Below are 20,109 nucleotides of genomic sequence, written 5' to 3' on the forward strand. Positions count from 1 at the left end.
TTAATTAAGTCAGTCTAAAAGTCTTTGTGTGATTTCTTTTTCTCTGCGTCTGTCATGTAATTGCAAATTAATATTAAACACGATTTGAAGTAATTAAAACACCACAAAGACAAATAAATACAGATAAATAATGATTTCTGTTCAAAATGACAATGAAAGCTACAAGAAGACAAAAACAGATTCTGCATCTCATGTATAAACATTACAACATGGCTGGAACTTCATTAGTACGCTCAAGGTCTCATGATTCTCTTGAGATGATCAGAAATCCAATAAGATCCCACGAAGGGCAAACAGAGATTTAGTTTCTCTAAATAATGCAAATGATTTTCCCGGATGCATTTCTCCGGCAGATTGCAGTTCACCGCGAACGCACTTGTCTGATGAGCTGATAATTAGAGAGCAGTTAAAAGCATCGGGGGGGGGATTTGACTGACAGCGATCTGACCATTGACTCCCTCTGCTCATTTGAATGAAGGAATTATAGTAATTTGCCCCTCACTCATTCAAAATCACGTCTTTACTGATGAATATTCAGGACAGAAAATAGAAAGGCAGCGATGTAACCACAAAGCAAACCGACCATGAGCACAGTTCTCCACATATATCTGTATATGGTTGATTTCTGAAGCCTCCAGTTTGGCATTTTGTTCAACAGTTTTAAAATAAAGGCAAAGATCCACAGTCATGTTCACACAGTGCAATGTTTACAAAGGCCTTTATCAATCATCTTGTGCATGACATTCACGGAGTCGCAATACAAACACATGTGTTCAATAAAGACACGATACTCAGGCATCAAGTCAGTCGACATTAATATATGACCACATGTTTTCTACACTCTCGACCACTTATAGTCACAAAGACGCACAATGAGAAACACAGTGACATCTTGTTTGTGAGATATTTGGCAACTCTTTCCTTTCAGGCATGCAGCTGGACTGGGTTTCATATTTTGATATTTGCATGGCAGCTGAGAGCCCCTTTCCACTCGCTTCCACTCGTGTTTGTTTTATTTATATTACTTATTATAATGAATGCATTGTTGGCATATATTTGACAACATCTTAATTCATGAGCTGATCACAAATGACAGGCGGATTGTCTGTTGTTTTTATTGTACAACATGAGTTCACAGCTCATTTGAATTGTGGAGTTCCCCAAGGTTCAATCCTCGGCCCCCTGTTAATCCCCATTTAAATACCACACCTGTGAAATTAATTTTAAAAACTTGTTGCCAAATATATAAACATTTACTTATTTTGCTCCTTGTGATTACTGCAAGCAGATTCTTAGACTCTTAGAATTTAATTTGAATTTAATTAAATGTTGGTGCTTTGTCTTTAGTTTTAAGGCACAGTGGGGTCTGGATGCTATATAAACATTTTTTAATTTTAAAATATGATAAGAATAAAATGGGAACGACTGCAAAGTTAAATCAAATCAACAAGAACACTTCAGGACAGTAAGCAGCTTTAAACAAAAAAATACTGTATCTGTTTTTCTTAAAGGGACTCTTACCTTTGTTGCATTTTTACACTTTTTTTGGATAAGGTTAAATTGGTATTAATAAGGTAATGACACTCTAAAATGCAAGACAGACCCACCAGGAGTAAAAACAAACAATTATTTCACTCTCGTAATATTTAGTGAAAACTTCAACCAATAAAATTCTTCGGACCGAAGGACCTCATTGGCCGACAGACCTGTCTGTTTGCTGCATGGAAACAGACAGGAAGCCCGTCTGCTTCTTGTGGCGCATTCGGGCCCGCGTCATCAAGGCGTGTCCTCAACTATATGGTTTGTTTTGATTCTACGGCAGACAGTAGCGAGTAGCGACCGTATCGACCGTAGCGACTGATGATGGCAGACCAAAGTGGTCCACGGCTACTGAAACAGCCGCTCCCAGGGGGAAAAACAAAAGAAAAAACACCGCGGATGGGATCGAGGGGGTGGGGCATTGGAGGAAGGCGGGATGATTTGAATGTGCTGTAATTCTCAAATGCGACAAAGGTAAGAGTCCCTTTAAGTCAAGAGTCACCAGATTTCTTTGTCTTGTGGCAAAGATGAAGACACAACAGGTAAAAGAAAAACAAAGCACATTACAAAAAAAAGCAGACTTTTCCTTTTTTGTTGCCATCGCTTGACACAGTTTAAAACTCCCAAGAAAATCACATGATGACAAGCAGCAAGGACAATAAGAGAAAAGGCAAATACCAAGATTAACATGCAAGTGCTGTGATGAGTAAGGCCTGAACGTCTGTCAGATATCACCGACGTGGACCAGGTGGTTTCATCCAGCGATACAAACCGGACAGGAAACAGAACTTATCCACTTATCCAAGTTTCTACGTTTCATCGGCTTAGTGTGGACACCAGCGTTTCTGTCACAGAGCTGATGCCTTTTAAACGAGAACATGCAGTAGTTGTGTGGATGCTGAAAAGAAGAAGGAATTAACCACTGGATCTTTTGCTCGACATTATTTTCAAAGTCCTTATAGTTCTCATTTGAGAAATATGCTTATTTTAAATACCCTGTTTATTTATAAGCTCTATGAATATGTGTATTTCTATTGTTGATACAGTAACAATAAGACAGTAAGGGACACGTTTTCCATCCTAAAACCAAAAGCTGTGCCGTCCCTGAAGAGATAAATGGCACCATTTATATCTTATAAATATTTAATTCATTTGTAACATATACAAGTTCAAATATATACATGTCATACCTCACTCATGTGCACGGCTCCATGAAGAGCAGGTTAAATGTCTCGACTCTCGACACAAACTAAAAACACTGCGGCTCTCTCTCACTCGCACGCCCGTACAGGACAGATCCGAGGGCCCTTTAGGTCCATGACGCCTCACAGAGGTTTTGTTAAGCTGACACCTGACGACTGCATTTGTGGAGGTGTCCCGTCCTCACAGCACCGAGGTCTCCGACTGCAGGATGGACTGGGTGCGGGAGGTGCGGTGAAACTGCATCTTGTGCTCGGAGCCGTTCCTGGAGGCGAAGGTGCTGGTGAAGCGGCGATCTCTGCTCGGACGACAGTTCAGACACACGCTCCTCCACTTCCTCTTCAGCTCGCCTTGCACCTGCGAGAACAAGTGAACAGAGCAGTACAGTCATCGGTTATTGAAATGATCGGAACAGAATCAAAATATCTGTAGTCATGGCGTCGTCAACCGTTGCTAGTTAAAAGTAAGTTTAGTGAATAAAGCTTATTCCAACAGCAAAGGCAGACATAAGATATAAAAGGCATCATGTATAAAAACTAAATTTAACAAATAAAATAGCAAGAACATAATAGTGTAGTGTAAGAAATTAGTCGTTACTGCTCAATTAAGATAAAGTTAAAAATAAACCATATTCTGTTCTGTGTCATTTCACATCATGAGTTCTTACCTCACTGTTGAGGAAACAGTACAGGATGGCCACCGCCAGACCCTGAGGAGAACAACAACCATGAAGACATCTTAAGTCGCAAATAGAATTTTCTTTAGTTTTATAACCATTTTTCACATTTCAAATATAGTAAGCATAAAATACAGAACAGAAAAGTTAACTACTGTTTCTTAAGGCCCCTCTTGGTGCTGGTCATTCTTACACAGAGTGTCCAAAATAATTCCAAGATAAATGGTGGTGAATGTTAAAATTAAGACCCAGAATTCTTTGAAATGATTTTTGCCAAAAACCAAAAGACCAGGGGGTGATCAACCCTGACACCAGCACGTTGATTCACCAGGACAACCATAATAACAAGCAGCAGTAGCGTGGTTGAGAAGTTTGATTACCAACGCACCTGAAAGGACCCGAGGGCCAGGTCAAAAAATATTTTATAATCTTCTGCGATGGATTCACTGAGCGACACGAAGACCACGTAGTGGATCCCAAACAGAGGGATCAGCAGGAGCGTGGATTTGGCTAACCTCCTGAGACAGAAACACAAGATGAGCAGATGTTAGTTACAACGTTTAACTGAAACAGATGTGGTGTTTGTTGTTAATTGTACCATATTGTTCCATACAAACAAAAGCACAGGATGAACCAATTGTGTCCATCACAGCTTCCATTTCAACGGAGGGAGAAACAGCCTGAGGTTTAAACGCCGCCTCTGCCTGGGCAAAGACTCAAAGGGAAACTCAACTGTGCAAGAACCTTTCTTAGGATGCATGCTTGGAAAAAACAGGGCAGGGATGGGGTTTATTTTTCTTGTTCACACCCTTGCCTCATGTGAGATACCTGTATTGTGATTGGTCGTTGCCGCCCACGTCAGGACACCTCAGCTTCTGAACCAAGATCCGAATGATGCTGATGAAGAGGATGAAATTCACCTTTGGGGACATGAAGGAAACAACCGAGTTATCACAACAACTGAGCCTCGGAAACACAGAAAGGTTCATTTGGTTTTTGCCATGTTGAACATTTCCCCACCCACTGAAATCACTGTGTGGGAAATAAATCACGTTTCTTTGGTTTCTTTTTTCTTTCCTTTAAAGCATCAATGACTTCACTAGTTTAGTGAAACTTTGTGAAAGAAACAGGTCTGATGTGTTTGATTGACTAATCACCAAAATAAAAAGTAAAACCAGAGAAAGAGATTTTAAAGGTTGACAGCAACGGTGACATCCAATCATTAAAGAAACACAAAGAGATTGAATACGTTCACACTTTTAGTTTCAATATCTTCTGTTATAAGATGAATATGATACCTTTGTACAATAATTCATATTTGCAAATTGATCTTTACGGAGCACCTGCCGACAAATGGAGAGTTAATGAAGCTCCACCCACCATAATGGAGAATCCAATAGGTCCATTGATCACCCAGTTGGGTATAGGGTTGTCGTTCCTCTCCCAGCATCTGGGGGCATCATAAAAAACACAAATGTCACAATTACAGTAAACACAATATTTGTGACAGGCTGCTACTTGCTCAATCTTCACGTGAAAAAAACGGTATGAATGGTTGAGTCATTTCCGTTCCTTCATCAGATCTTATGTCCATCTCGTATTGCCTGACAGATGATGCCGGTTGGATGAAACTGTATTATTTCTATTTCTGTTTGTTCTGGGAAAATGAATTCATCAAGCTTCAGCAGGTTTTCCACCAGGATTTAGAAAAGAAAGCACAATATTTGACCGTATAAGCTCAAATTCTAATGCCACTTTTATACTGATCTTCTACCTGATTGTTAACATTATATTTTTTAATAATAATCCTAAATTATTTATAACATATACCATATATATATAACATATAAAGGTGGAGCTGTGTCATCGCTGTACTTGTTATTGTCGCTGTAGCTTATTAATGAGCTGCAGCGGGAGATGAAAAGATCCGGGGATCACACAAACTGCTCAAAGCAAATCCCACCAGAGGAATTATTAAGTGTTCTTTGACATGAGGGATAATTATCTTATTACTTTCCAGGAAAAAACCAGACACATTCTCATATCTGCTGACGGAACCTCATCAAAGCACTTAATGAAATAACAGATCCCGTCCCTGTAGAATACCAGCGTGTGTCTGGAGCTGTCACATAATGAGAAGATGATAAAATGAAAGTCTAATTAAAACATCAGAGAACACGTTGGATGAGATTCCTTTGACACCACATCCATGTCAAATGTCTCGAAGGGCGTTTCAATGTGAACAAATGTCAAATCTGAGTCACGTGCTCGTGCTGATGTCCACACTCACCCGGTGTCTTCCAGATAAATCCTCGCCATTGTCCATGCAAACACGAACACAGTGGGGATTCCTGCAAACAGCCACCAAGAAACATGGTTTAAATCCTTATTTTTACATGAAGTTAGAGGGAGATCATGTTTGTTTGTTTATTAATTCGCAGGATTCCGCAAAAAGCATTTCCTATTAACTATCGAGACTGTGGTGGTTTATATATTCTCTACTGTAATCTGTCTCACCACCTTTTCATAATTAATCCTTTTGTCTCACTTCTCATAATAACATGAGAGATCTCCAACTTGGTAAATTCTCTTCACATCCACAAAGTTTTTACTGTCCACGCAGACAGTCAGGCCACATGGTTTCACTGTATTCGTTTCCACTCGAGAACTTGTCTTTTACTTTTCAGTCCGTGAACCAATCACCATTAATGTACTTGTTCATGAGGTTCAATAAATAGTAGGGCTGGGCAAGTTAACTCGTTTCAATCGAGTTAACTCAAGTGATGAGTTAACTCAATTAATTATTTTATCTCGCATTAACTCAGATTTGATTATTTATTGTTTTAATGTGAAAGTCAGGCTTTTATTTTGTGAAAGTCTGTTGCTGACTGCTGCAGAACAGGAAAAAAGAAAATAATTGGCGGATAAACAATCGAGTTAACTCATCACTTGAGTTAACTCGATTAAAACGAGTTAACTTGCCCTGCCCTAATAAATAGCTTTTATGCTTAATTTGTGAGGAGGAGTAAAAGATAAGGACATTTCATCCACATGTACTTTTAACATTTTGATTAATACTGGTTCCACTGTCATCCCCAATTATTCTGATACTTGAGTGGAGCTCAGCAGGGTTTACCGAAACCTCTGAGACTGATCCGAAAAACCATGAGCCATAAATCCAGAAGAGTAAAATCAGCTGAAAGGGATTAGCTACCCCAGCCGATGAACATGTAGACGATGAAGTGTCTGTTCTCGGAGAAAATGACGACGAGCAGAGTGTGGAGGTACAGACCCTCCACCAGCAGCCAGAAGAAGTTAGCCATGATGAAGTACTGGAAAAACACCAGGCTGGCTTTACATCCAACCTGGAGAAACAGAAATTCCCATTAGATGAGTAGAAAATAGGACAAGGTTACGAACTTCGTGTCTAAGCCCTGAATCCTTAAATGTTAAATGTCACGAAACCTTCAGCAGCTGCTTTTTCGGTGACACAAAATTAACCTCAAGGCAGTTTTCAGCACATCTCACTGTTTGTCTTCCCAGAGCTGAGAAGTTTAATCAGACGCCTTTAGACATTTAACTGGCAATTATGCTAATTGTCCTGATATGTGGGTACATGTTCCCATTCTTCCATCGGGGGGGCAATCACCGGGTTCACAGTGAGAATAAACTCTGATTTGTGGTTCACAACATCACAAGCAGTGAGTATAAAGGTCAGAGCGCCTCGACAGAATTCCTGCAAATTACACAGACGCTTCAGTTTCAAAGGCTGTCACATGCTTTGAGCTTTACCTTTAAATCAAAATGTCTGCCTCTAACCCGTTAATGAGTATGATACATAATAAACCTGATTCATGTTGCAAAGTTCATAACAGCCGCTACGACGTGATTCAGAAAGAGGAAAAAGAAATACAAGAAAATGTCATTTAAAATCTATATAGTGCAAGAAAGGGGTTTTCGGTCCAACTCAATAAATATCAGTGAATAGTTTGCTTGTTTTTATGACGCAGATTAAACTGCAGCTACTGTTGTTTGCAAAACTTAAATGGAAAAAAGTTATGGCTCATTTCTGTGAAAAACTCATTTTCTATTTCAGCTGTTGTTGAGATATCTATGTTTTGTTCTTTATCTAATGACTATATTTTACCTATATCCTGTGAATAAATGTTAGCTGTATAGTCTATAGAATCAATAATACTACAACTGTTTCTTTTAATTGGAATGATGTATATCTTTTTGACTCAGACGCAGGGTCAGACACAGAGCACAACCACAGAAAGTGCAACGAAACAGGAGTCAGACATAGCAACCAACTGGTAACCATGCACATGAGAGAGGACGTGCCATTAATACAATACAAGTACTCCATGAAATATTGTGAGAAAAAGATATGAAAACCTCCTCTAAGTCTAATCTGCTGTGTCTCTCCGCTGTGGCAGACTCCGTTTGATTGCACAGGAGTGGGACACCTGGTGGATTGGACTTTCTCTCACAAGTGATATGCTTGCAAAAAACTGCACTTTAAGGAGACAGTACACATCTGGCCAATTGCTGAGTTCCCTCAGTCCGTCCGCCTCTGTGTTGCACCATGTGTCTTGATAAATACTGTGGATTTAGGATGAGGGGGGGCTTCTTCTGGACATGATCCAGTGAACCTGGTGACGTGTCCGGCAGAACCCCAGAGACTCTCTGTAAGTATTGTTCTTATACAATAAACTGATTACTGTGAAACTTTTGAACATGGAACTTGTCTAAATTATTAACCTTTCCCATTTGAACCTCGAATCTACGAACACGCTGTCTGGTCCGGATGGGACCGGGCTCAACACTGTGCACTAAGACCGGTTTCCCCCGTGCTGTGCGATTAACACATGACAGTGTGTTGTCCCCTCGGGACGCGACCACGCGGGTCGGCGGCGGCGGTGACCTCACCAGCGACGGCTGGTTGGAGCACTGCGAGGTTCGGTTGAAGAGGATGTCGTCCTTCACCAGCACGGCCACGGCTCTCAGGATGAAGGAGAAGAAGAGGTTGAGGTGGATGTAGTTCCTGGTGCAGTGGAGCTTCCTGCAGTTACACAACATAAAGGCAACTTCACAACAACAACACAATCCATGGTTGGAAGAGCTCTTAGTTCAAACTGAATCTGCCAGTGGGGTACACATTTCCTGTGCTACTGTAACAGGGATGTTACAGATTGGGGAAGTTCGTCATAATTCATATTTTAGTAAAGAGTTCAATATCCTTCTGTTTTCTTTGTGAGGTTCCTTTCATCCGTCTTAGACTATAGACAGAACAAGATGTGTATGGGGACCACACCAGTGTGTTTGTATTCCTATGGTAAGGTATCATCACTAAATTAACGTTTGTTTAATATCTGACTGTCCTGCAGAGGCTTTTTAAAAACGAATCCCAACAGCCCAACAAACTGAAAGCAGAAGAAGAAGAAGAAGAAGAAGAGTCTCTAATCATCATCATTTACATCGTGCATGGTGAAGTGGCAGTTTGCACAGATTAAGTTCTATCTGGTGTAATAGATGTGTAATATGTGGTCTTACCGGAACAGGCAGAGGATGGCGCTCCCTGTGGTGAGGGCGATCAGAGACAGACTGTGACCCAGGGTGTAGAGCGTCTGCACCACCACGTAGAAGACGAGCTGCAGGGGCACACGGAGAGGAAGAGGAGGAGGAGGAGGAGGAGGAGGAGGAGGAGGAGGAGGAGGAGGAGGAGGAGGAGGAGGAGGAGGAGGAGGAGGAGGAGGAGGAGGAGGAGGAGGAGGAGGAGGAGGGTTACTGCTGGGTTCTAACTGTCCTCACTGCGTCCCACCAGAGGACGATACTGTGAAACTCACTGAGCCTTGAAGTTGTTCTGAAACAGTCACAGGTCATAAACTGAGCCTGGAGGTGACGTGAAGCTGACGGAGCAAATACAAAAATAACACTGGACCAAAAGCCACTAGATTTCCATCCCTGCAGAGTTCTGGAGAAATAGAATTTACTTTGAGTGTTTTTTTTAATCTTTTAAAAGCAAATTTAAGAGTCTGTTGAAAGCAGCTCGGCTCTTTTGATTTGCTTTTATTCATTTGATGAAGATACTCTTGTGATGTGCCATTGTGTTACATTGTGGTGTGTCTTGTGTGTTCATCTTTGTTCAGTCTTGTGTTATGATGCGGTGTCTTTCTAGTCTGACCTGCCAATAACCTTCTCTCATATTTGCCAAAACTGACATAAATCTGGCTTCTCTGACTGGGCACGTCCTCTAGGAGGAGGGCGAGAGAGGGCGAGAGAGCAAGGGAATATGAGAGAGAGAGAGGGGGGGGGGCAGGACATCACAATGGGGAATTCAGTGGTCCCATGCATGACCCGGAACGAGCGGATGAACATGGACGGAGCTGAAGTTACACAACAGCAGAGCAGAGCAGAGCAGGTGACAACCTTCCTCTGAAAAATGCCTTGAGATGATGTTTGTTAAAATCTGGTTTGAATGAAGTCGTTGGAGGATCAAGAGAGAAAATGTGTTTTGTTGCGGAGAAAACTTCTGATTCTGGAACAAGGAGGAGAAGAACAGATCATTTCCTGTTAGAAACAGAAACACAGAGATTGGAATCCGCCAATAAAAGTAAGTGTGTGTGTGTGTGTCTTTCTTTTATCATATTTATTAACCTTTCTGCAGTTTTTGTGTCTGGACCTTTAATCTGCTCTAATTTTCACGTCAATGTCCAAAACGTTTTTTACCAACTCTTCAAAAAACAGCTTTTCACGATGAAGAGTGTCTCTCAGTTCATCTCTCAGAACAGCAGGAAACGATTGAGACATTTACATTCCTTTACCGGATGACGTCCACCACACGTTACAGTGCCGACCCATCGGTGTTTAATGTGAAGTCGTCTTCGCCCCCGGAACGTTTCTCATTTGTTTTTATTTTGTCTGAACTGTAAAAGCTCAAGTTGATTCTCGGACCTTTTAAATCATCCTCTCCGGCCGAGAGATAAAACCTACTTTTTCTTTCTTAGTCCTGCATTATGAAGTAAGACCTGATCTGATGGACAGAAAATACTGATCAGGAGCATTTGGGCTGAATTGTGCTAAAGTCAAGACATTCTCCTGAAATCTCTTGCTGCTTCTTCACATGAGAAACACAAACTCCAGAAAATGTCCAGACTCTATTTTCAGGACGAGTGCAGACAAAGAAGAAGCCAGAAAGAGAAGCACGAATAAAGGAGGCAGAATTAAAAGTGTGAGGAATGAGGAGCCAGACAGAAGAGCACCAAACAGTTAGTTGAACCAGCACAATGGATGATTCAGAAAACGACCACGTGACCCAAACTTCACCCGAGCAGTGAAAGACGAGAGAAGCAGCAATTATCATCATCGACGAGGCCAAACAAGGCCGAGCGTTCCCCTCAGCGACACCTCTTCTCCTGCTCCCTCACTGAAGTGTCCCCAACTCAAACAGCTTCGTCCCCCGACAGCACAGACAGGACACATGCTCAGGTAACAACAGACGAGGTCTCACTGTACCTTGTCCTGGCTCGGGTCCGACTCACACACACTGCTGATGTTTGGGAAAACGTCCGACCATCCGGCGGACGAGCAGTTCCTGCTGATGTTACCTGAGAGAGAAGAAGAGGAGACGCACAGCGATGATGACCCGACACCAACGAGAGCCTTTAACTGAGCTCCTGCTTTGGTTTAAGGATTCAAATGATGTCATCAGCTGCTGTCAGGAAGTGACCACACTCTGAGGACATCTGACACAATGACTGTGTCCGAAATCCCTCACTAATCACTAGGGATGGGGGGGAAATATCGATTCAGTTACAAATCGCGATTCTTGTGAATGACGATTTTAAAATCGCCATGCTGCCTCCCAAATCGATTTTTTTAAAATTAAAAAAATAAAAATACCCAAGCACTAGCTTTGCATCGGCTACATGCAAACAACAATAGCCTACTTTTTGTTTATTTCAAAGTTTATATTTTAAGTAAACTTTTATTCATTGTATTTAATTTACCTTTTATTTATTGTTTAAAAGTAGCCTAGGTGGCTTACACTTCTTAATCTGTCAGTTTGTGTGCAGTTGACAGGGGCTATACAATAATAGGGCACATTTTTATTTATTTTCTCTATTGGCTGCCCGGCAGTCATTAAGTTAATGTTAATATTTGAAATAAAACTGGTAAAGCTCTAAGTGAATTTGACTGTGTTGTATTTGAAGGTATGATTCAACATTTTTCCATGGTCCAGTATTTAAAAAAAAATAAAATAACCAAAAAAAATTCCCAGGAAATCGTAATATCGATTCGCAATACCCACAGAATCGCAATACATATCGTATCGCCACCTAAGTATCGTGATAGTATCGTATCGGGAGGTCCCTGCCGATTCCCGTCCCTACTTATCACTGTGTATTCCACCATGTAGTTCACTCATTGTTTCCCACAATGCATTGTGAAAAGCAGCGTTCAACCAACTGTCACTAACAGAGGAATATGTACCATTATGAATTGGGCTCGTGGCGGAGTGACGAGAGGAGAGAGAGCAGCAGGAGCAGCACGACCTGTCGTCTTATGTAAATACGAGTTTAAATATTTAAAGTAGTTTGGATCTGTCTCAGAAACTTTGGCTCTTAACAAGCAGCCCGGGCTCTTACATCATGTTGAGTCATTGACGTAAATCAGAGCCCGGCTCAGAGAGGAAATCCAAACTGCCATCTGGTCACAGGCTGGAAGAGTTTCATGGGTTCAGGAGGGAATTTACCGACAGCACACATTTACACAGTCAGGAGTTTACTGAGGGTGAATGAGGAGGTGGAGACTAACGCTCCATCTTAGGTCAAAGGAAGTGGATCCAAAAATCCACCCGTTTAACTGGATTTGCTCCAAAATGCAGTGAATTCTCCCTCAGCCACAGATGGACCCTTCCATCACATTAGTGGTAAATCTGTAGCTTTTACAGAAGTTCACTAAGTAAAAGCAGAAAAGAACACTATTTACAGACTCCAATCACTGGAGAAAAATAATAAACTTCATACACACTCATTAATTAAGTGTATTGTAATAATAATAATAAAGGTTTCTACCATTTCTGCCGAACAGAGTCTTGAGGACTCGAGGACAGGGGATGGTGACCGTCTCTCCGATCTCGGCTCGATCCCAACACGCGATGTTGTCCCACGTTCCTCTGCAGCCAGCGACTGTGAAGAGGAACAAATCAGCTTCATGAGTAAAAGTTTCTGAATGAAACGTAAAACTAACAGGTCGTCCTCTCCAGAACAACACCGGCATTAGTCACATGTTGAAATGAGGCAGTAATCCACCGGCTTGGTGGAGAAAAATAAGGTGAATAGGATAAATGATAATAAATTACCATAATAATAAAAAGATTTCTGCACAAACAGCCCTGTGAGCAATTATCTCAGCATGAAGAGCTGATGACAGCAGGACCGGAGACGAACTTGATCCTTTTTAAAACAATTCCACTGCTCGTCACGCAATTCAGATTTTGCATTTCTGAACACCAGAACAATTTGTGCGTACGGCGTGTGGAGGACTTAGTCTCGATCAGAAGAGAGTAAACCGTCGACCACCCTCCAGACACAGAACAAACATAAACGGCTGCCATAAATAGCTGCTCCAGCTCGTCAGCGTGAGCCTTAATGGGCACGAAAGTGCTGATGGCAAACCGAGCAGTCAACAAGGCGTTTCAGCGACAGATGAATGGAGACGTGTGCGTTTGGCCAAATTGAGCCCAGAATCCTTGCAAAAGAAAAAAATCTGCTATGAAAAGAAACCTATTAGTTTCAAATAAAAAAAGAGCAGAATCAGAGAAGCAAAACAAACCAGCATGATGAACTAAAATCTCACATCTCAGGTGGTTCAGGCGACTTTATCCAGTTTAAACCTGCGACTTAGAAACACGAGAGGTAATCGTCATCCTCCTTCTTGGGTTTGAAAGGATCTTTATCTCTGAAGAAAAACTAAAGTGTCCCAATTTCATGGGCCATGAAGACCACCTCTTTTGAGGGCCGCAGCATTTGGGGTCCCTGCCTCTTACGTGGGAACCAAAGCTTATTCTTATAAAAGATTCTTTTTCGGAGAACCGATTAAGAAAAGCGAGCGGGAGTGTCGTTCCGAGAGGAGATTAATGGGACGAGATAAAATCAGCTCGGAGTGAGACGAGACGTAGATGAAGGCAGGAAAGGAAAGATGAAAAGGTTGTTTAAAAAAAGGAGGATGAAAGTGCAGAAGTAAAGAAAGAGGAAATGAGAATGTGAACTCATCAGGAAAAGTCTTTTCACTGAAACACCCAGAGACACATCTGGGTCACAGCAGCAAAACATCTGCAGGGGAAGCTTCTTTTTTAGTAAACTTTGATTTCATGCAGTGAGTTAAACTTCTTTGAATTAACTGCAGACGCTTTTCTTCAGTGCAACAAAAGCTGCTGAACAAAGTGTCGGCTCTGTTTGACCTGTCGGTGAGTGATCGTGACCTTTTGGGCCGCCGTGTTCTTCGCCACCACCACCGCCGCCCTCCTCCTCCTCCGTCAGCCGCTTCACACACTCCAGCTGGTCTCTCTTCACCTCCAACATGAAGTTACAGGTCGGATGCCGGCTGTCAGCCTGCAGGGGAAGTGGAGAATACAGATGAGGAGAAGATGAGACACTTTCCTGTCCGTTGCTTTAGTTCCTTTCTATTTAAGACCCGCCTCCATGTCAAGCCCAGTCTATTCTGATTGGCCAACTGGACCACTGTGAACACAGAACGTCTCATCAACCTCGTGTTCAGTGACGGATCATTTCATTGATTGATTTTGTTCATGTATCATACATCAGGTTCAGAGGAAGATGGGGGGGAGACAGAGTCAAGGTTCTGATTGATAAATGCAGCGTCAAGATAAGCTGCTTAACTGTGTGTGTAAGTGTGTGTGTGTGTGTGTGTGTGTGTGTGTGTGTGTGTGTGTGGCATCAGAGACTCAAGTGTTTTTCTCCAACACTTTGAGATTCCACACTCGGCCTCCAGTTAGTTTCTCATCTTTCAAGCGGGTGTTGAAGACGGCAGAGAGCGTGAGTCAGATAAAAGCCTGGAGAGGAAACCTTTAACACTCTAATCAGATTTAACCTCCGACTAATTCGATTCACATTTCAGACCTCGAGGTGAGGACGTCAGCGGGTTTCTGTTTCGCTGCTGGATGTAATTTAATAAATGTGTCCGGCCGTAATTGAGTTAACAAACTATAATCTCCATCATGAAAGAGGAATATCCAGAAGTACAAACTGAAAGAGGAGCGATCGTTAATGTTCAACTGCTGAGTTCAGCTGGAAAAGTTTGCCTTGCTTTAACAGTAAGGTTGGTAAGTTGACTCTGAAACTTCTTTATCTGTTTTTAGTTGAAATCCTCCTCACGTCCTGATTTTCATCAATAAATAAAGTACATGTTTATGTGTTTTGGGGGCGGAGCTTTGACAGGAGGGTGTACGATGCACTGGTTGCTTTTTTTTAAAGTGTAGCGTGCTTTTGCTAGTTTTTCCTGGATTACCAACCCCAGCTTTAAGTGAGACTCAGTCGAGCTTGTTTTATCCTGGAGTGTTTTTAAAGATGAATCAATTTCTGTTTCTAAACTTGCTTCACGATTGATGACTAAACACCACGACGTCATGAGTCAGACCCAACAGGCCCCGTGTGTTTGTGACAAAAGAAACAAATCAAAACAAATGTTGAGTTAAGAGATACGTAGACCGCTTGGTAAACCGCCTCACGTGTCAGTGTGGTAGCTGACATCACCCACAGCAAAGATTTCACGAGAGTTAACAGTCCTCCTCAGAGCTGCTGTGTTTGTGGGCAGCAAAGACGATTCACAGATCGAAGTCGCACAGATTCCACCGACAGAGAAAAATGTGGTTTGTGTTTATCGCCTCCTCACGCTTTGTTCACTTTAAAACTTCTCTCTCTGATAGTCTGAGATGAAAATGTAATTCTAACATGTACTGCGCAGCATCACAGCTTCAGTATCTGCCATCTCAATCCTCAGTTTCGACTTGGCACATTCAAGCTCCAGTGCCTTGCTCAAGGGCAGTCTGCAGGGTCGGTAGCAGCAGAGCGAGGGAAGACTGCTGCTCATGTATTTCTCCAGCTGGTGCTTTGGGTAACAAGGCTGCAGCTGCCCCAAATCTATCTCACTCATAGAAATTAAGTCTCAGCTTGTTGAAATGTCTGTTGACCTCCGGCCCGACTCCAGCTTCTCCGTCTGCTTCAGAGTTTCACAGCTTCGCGTCTTCATCGTGAGTCGGAGTTAAACAAACCCGCTGCACTTCACTTCCCTGTGATAACACAGTCTGCATCCACACTCATTAGTTCTGGGTCTGAATAAATGGGCGGATCAAGCAATTTTGGAGCAGCGTTTCCCACAGAATTCATTCAATCTGTCAATCGTGACTCTCATGCACAACAGAATCTGAGTTTAAGACAAGTTGTGAGAGCTGAAGCTATGAAGTCAAACTGTCTGCAGGGATGGTAAAAACTTTATGGGCGATAAGGCGAGAGACAGGTCATATCGTCCACCCCTGGGATCCCGTGAATTTTTCCTTCTGGGAACACACAGAGAGTGAACGTGGGTTTTCTAGGCAAAAACCACAAACAGCACCAGGAAGTCCAATAAAGAGAATCCACACATCTCCAGAGGAGGCAGGTCATGACCTCTGGAGCTCATGCAGCTGGAAAGACTTCAGAGATGTTTTAGTTTGATTTCAGGGGGAAACAGTTTAGGACAGAGGGATGTTTTTTATTTAATTATTTAATTTATTTAATTATTTAATTTATTTAATTATTTAATTTATTTAATTATTTAATTTAATTATCTAATTATTTAATTGTATTGGTCAGTTGTTCTACTACTTACTATTTATTTGCTTATTTGACTGTTTACTTTTTCTTTTTGCTCATTGTTGTTTTTTGTTTCTTACTTTGTTGTTTTGCTCTTTCGTTTGTTCTTGTTGCACTGTGCCTGCGCTGCTGATGTAAAACCCTCAAATTTCCCCACTGTGGGACTAATAAAGGATTCTATCTATCTATCTATCTATCTATGTTTAGATGATGATGATTTACAGTACAAACAGTCCATCAGGGGAATAATCCAAATTAACACCAGATTACAAGAAGAGCAAGACACCACCAGACAGAGCCGTTCATATTCCTAGTGCTTGTGTTGTTCGCTGGCTGCTCATAATGTTTCTTCTCAGTGTGGTGATGTTCCTGCTCACAGCTCAACAGCGCCTGGTAGGAAGCAGCTGCACATGACGAATCGAGTCGTAATGTTTAATCACAACGGGTCGTGCCTCAGCGTCTCTGTGGCCTCAAGTTCATCTTACTTTAGAAAATAAAAGTCCAGGAAACAGATGGACTAGAAAAAGATATAATTCACACTTGGCATGTGTGTCGTTAATGGTCCCGATGAAGTGCAGTGTCTAGACACGTGATAGATTCAAGTTTACGTCTTCTTCTATGTCTCCAGCAATAACATCTGTCCCGCCCGAGCATTTTGATGATTTGAACGTTCTTATTTCACGATGTTGATCCGTGTCATGGCAACAACATTCATTGGACCACTTCCTCCTTAGCTATTGGTCAACGAAGTGAACAAAAGTTGCTGTAATGCTTCGGATCGAGCGGAATTGCAAAGCTTTTATTTTGAACTGTTGTAAACTTGGGTCTGAAGATTGCTTAATAGAAATAACTAAAATGCTACGTATGTAAAAAATTTTAGCAGTTTAAACTTATACATAAATAGAAATAAAGTAAACTGAATTTATTTTTATGTTAAACATTGAAATAACAATAATAATTTAACTGATGGAAAGCGCTGAACATTAGGATCAAAAATAAAAAGATTTAAGATAGAAATTGCACGATATCGTTAATTATCACGATGAACATCAGATTATTTTTCTGTTTAATTTTTGTTCCTGAGTAAAAGTCGTGGTTTTAAACTGATGATATATTTTTAAACCTTTGTTATATTTGTGATCTTCTTTTAATGAAAATTATATTATTGATAATTATATTTATACTGTATTGTCACACAGCTCTACTAATGGGTGTTTTCCCCCCCTCCCATAGTCTCTCTCTCTCTCTACTTATTACTATAATATTATCATTGTTGTTATTGCTATTATATATTATTATATTATTATATCTCTCTCCTCTTTCCATCCATATTGCTCGAATATCAGTAACAGTAAAAATGATGATGAATAACAAAATGGAAACAAACCTGATGTTCAACTGGTGGTCAGACGTATTTCTTGAGAAAATGAAAACATGAAAACATGAAGCTGTGTGACCACGGCTGGAAGCCTCAAAGCACGTTAATATTAAAACTGATAAATGTATCAACAGACAGGTGTAATTTACATCCATTCATGTGGCGGAGGCGACGTACGAGTCTAATTGATGGTGCCGGGGGGGGGGATTGCGGCACCTGTTGGTGCTTCAGGCAAACAAATCGGATGAGTCACCTGTGACACGCCGTGTGCTCAGTGGTCACATGACAGGAGAACGTGAACCTGCAGCCGCCGTCCCTCTCATGTGGAAACCTCTTCATTTATCTCCGGCCGCCTCGGATACACGTCAGTTTAATTCTGTGTGGAAACTCAGACGTCTTTTCATCTTCAGTGTAAAGACAGAATCTTCTTTTCCTGCGAGTTGAGTTTTCTGGCAACTGTGAAATGCTGAATTACTTTGAAGCTTCACACAGTTCTACAGCTTTGAAACAGCAGCTCACGAAACAATCACTGAAGGCACATCGATTTATTTTCTTTGTTATAAATCGATCATATTGTCAGGTCTCGATGAAAAGTGCCTCCATGTGGATCCTGAAATCGAATCAGTTCATCTGTGAGTCGAAGTGACAACCGATCAAAAGGTGAAGACATTTCCCACAAGTTTGTCTCGAGGTCACTGTGACCTTGACCTTTGCCTTGTGGCTACTGAAATGAAATAAGTAAATTTGTGAGAGTAAGTGAATGTTAGAGGATTCCCTTGAAAGATTGCCTGTGGAAGATTTGAGAGAGGTCACCATGACCTTGTCCTTTGACCTTGTGGGCGTGACAAAACTAAACTAATCTGACATTTAACTGATGGAAGCTGAACTTAATATCAAAGCTGCAAAACTGAGTTATCAGGACATGACATCGCATTACTTCCTGTATCCGTGTCGTATATTTATCAGTTCATCCAGTGAATTCAAGTTTCCAGCTTCAAGTCCCTGCTTCAACTAAACATCAGTGAAGAAATTATAATTCTCATCCCTCCGAAGTTCCTGTGAACAAGCCAGGGACGTACTGAAATCCAAGAGAATAATAGATGGATGAGGGAGAAGAGGGAAGCATGTGGACTAGTGTCAGCAGCGCTCATCACTCAGGTAATTAAACCACTTTTTGTATTTTGGCTGCCGTGAACCTGGTGGCAGCTCCGTCTGCTTCCAGTCTCCGGAGGAAGATGGAAGGAGAGACAGAGAGCACTTCCACTGTTTATCCAGTGAGGTGGAGCAGCACCGGGGGGGAGCAAATCAAGTGTGAGGGGCTGGAGGCAACAAGCCGGAGGGGGGGCTGGACCAGAGCAAACAGACAGCGGGAGATTAATCCCATAAATGATCCCAGTTAATGAACACAAAACCAGTTCAGCTGCCTCTCGGGTGACTGGAATTAAGAGTTCAGGGCGATGTCTTCAAATGTCCGGCTCCCCGGGGGAAATGTGGCATTAATGAAACGATGAGTCAATTTAAAAATAAAAAAATGTCTGCATATACACGGATATATCATTATTTACAATAGAAATAGGTGTAGAAAGTTCCTTAATATGGATTTAGAAATATAGTGATTCAAAACTCTATATAATCATCCTGTGGTAATAGCCATATTTTATTGATAATTAGAAAATTATAAAATCTGGAATTCCTTGCCTGAGGAGAATAGACTTTCCAGCTCTCAGTGAAATAATTACACAAGAAGAAATACAAAAAGCACAAAGTAGGATTGTTTCATATGCTGAAAAGTACCGGAAAGGTCAATTAATTTTATAATAGAATTAGATAAATTAGCTAATTGTATAATAGAATTAGAAAAATTTGCTAATTTTATAATAGAATTAGACAACAAAAGGATCTTCCACATGTCACCATGGAGATTTATGTCTTTAAAGTGTTTCTTGAAATTATTTAGTAGAAATGGAGGAAGGAGACTCACCAGGAGCAGACATGTTGAGAAACACAGTGAGACCAGGATCAAACTTCTCATCTTCCAACTGCTCAGGTCTGGAGCTTGGGTCTGGAGCTTGGGTCTGGAGTCCGGTTCTGGAGTCCGGTTCTGGAGTCCGGTTCTGGAGTCCGGGTCTGGAGTTCGGGTCTGGAGTTCGGGTCTGCAGCTCGGGTCTGGAGCTCAGGTCTGGTACTCAGGTCTGATGTTCAGGTCTGGAACTCAGGTCTGGAGTTCAGGTCTGGAGATCAGGTCTGGAACTCAGGTCCGGAGCTCAGGTCTGGAGTTCAGGTCTGGAGTTTAGGTATGGAGCTCGGGTCTGGAGCTCAGGTCTGGAGCTCTGGTCCAGAGTTCAGGTCCAGAGTTCAAGTCTGGAACTCAGGTCCAGAGTTCAGGTCTGGAGCTCAGGTCTGGAGTTCAGGTCTGGTGTTTAGGTCTGGAGCTCAGG

At 41.7% G+C, this 20,109-nt stretch overlaps 1 protein-coding gene across 1 annotated transcript; it reads right to left on the reverse strand.

Moving 5' to 3' along the window:
* Positions 1–2,922: 2,922 nt before the first annotated feature.
* vipr2 (vasoactive intestinal peptide receptor 2) lies at positions 2,923–19,703 on the reverse strand. The gene is made up of 13 exons (XM_061084884.1): positions 19,653–19,703; positions 13,935–14,034; positions 12,496–12,609; positions 10,934–11,025; positions 8,972–9,069; positions 8,348–8,480; positions 6,630–6,780; positions 5,706–5,766; positions 4,796–4,865; positions 4,244–4,335; positions 3,804–3,933; positions 3,407–3,448; positions 2,923–3,096 (listed from the first exon to the last, which is right to left on the reverse strand). The coding sequence occupies exons 1-13, from the start codon at positions 19,701–19,703 to the stop codon at positions 2,923–2,925; spliced, it is 1,308 nt and encodes a 435-aa protein (XP_060940867.1).
* Between the last annotated feature and the right edge of the window lie 406 nt (positions 19,704–20,109).

This window comes from Limanda limanda, chromosome 13 (genome assembly GCF_963576545.1).
Source record: "Limanda limanda chromosome 13, fLimLim1.1, whole genome shotgun sequence".
Classification (NCBI taxonomy): domain Eukaryota; kingdom Metazoa; phylum Chordata; class Actinopteri; order Pleuronectiformes; family Pleuronectidae; genus Limanda; species Limanda limanda.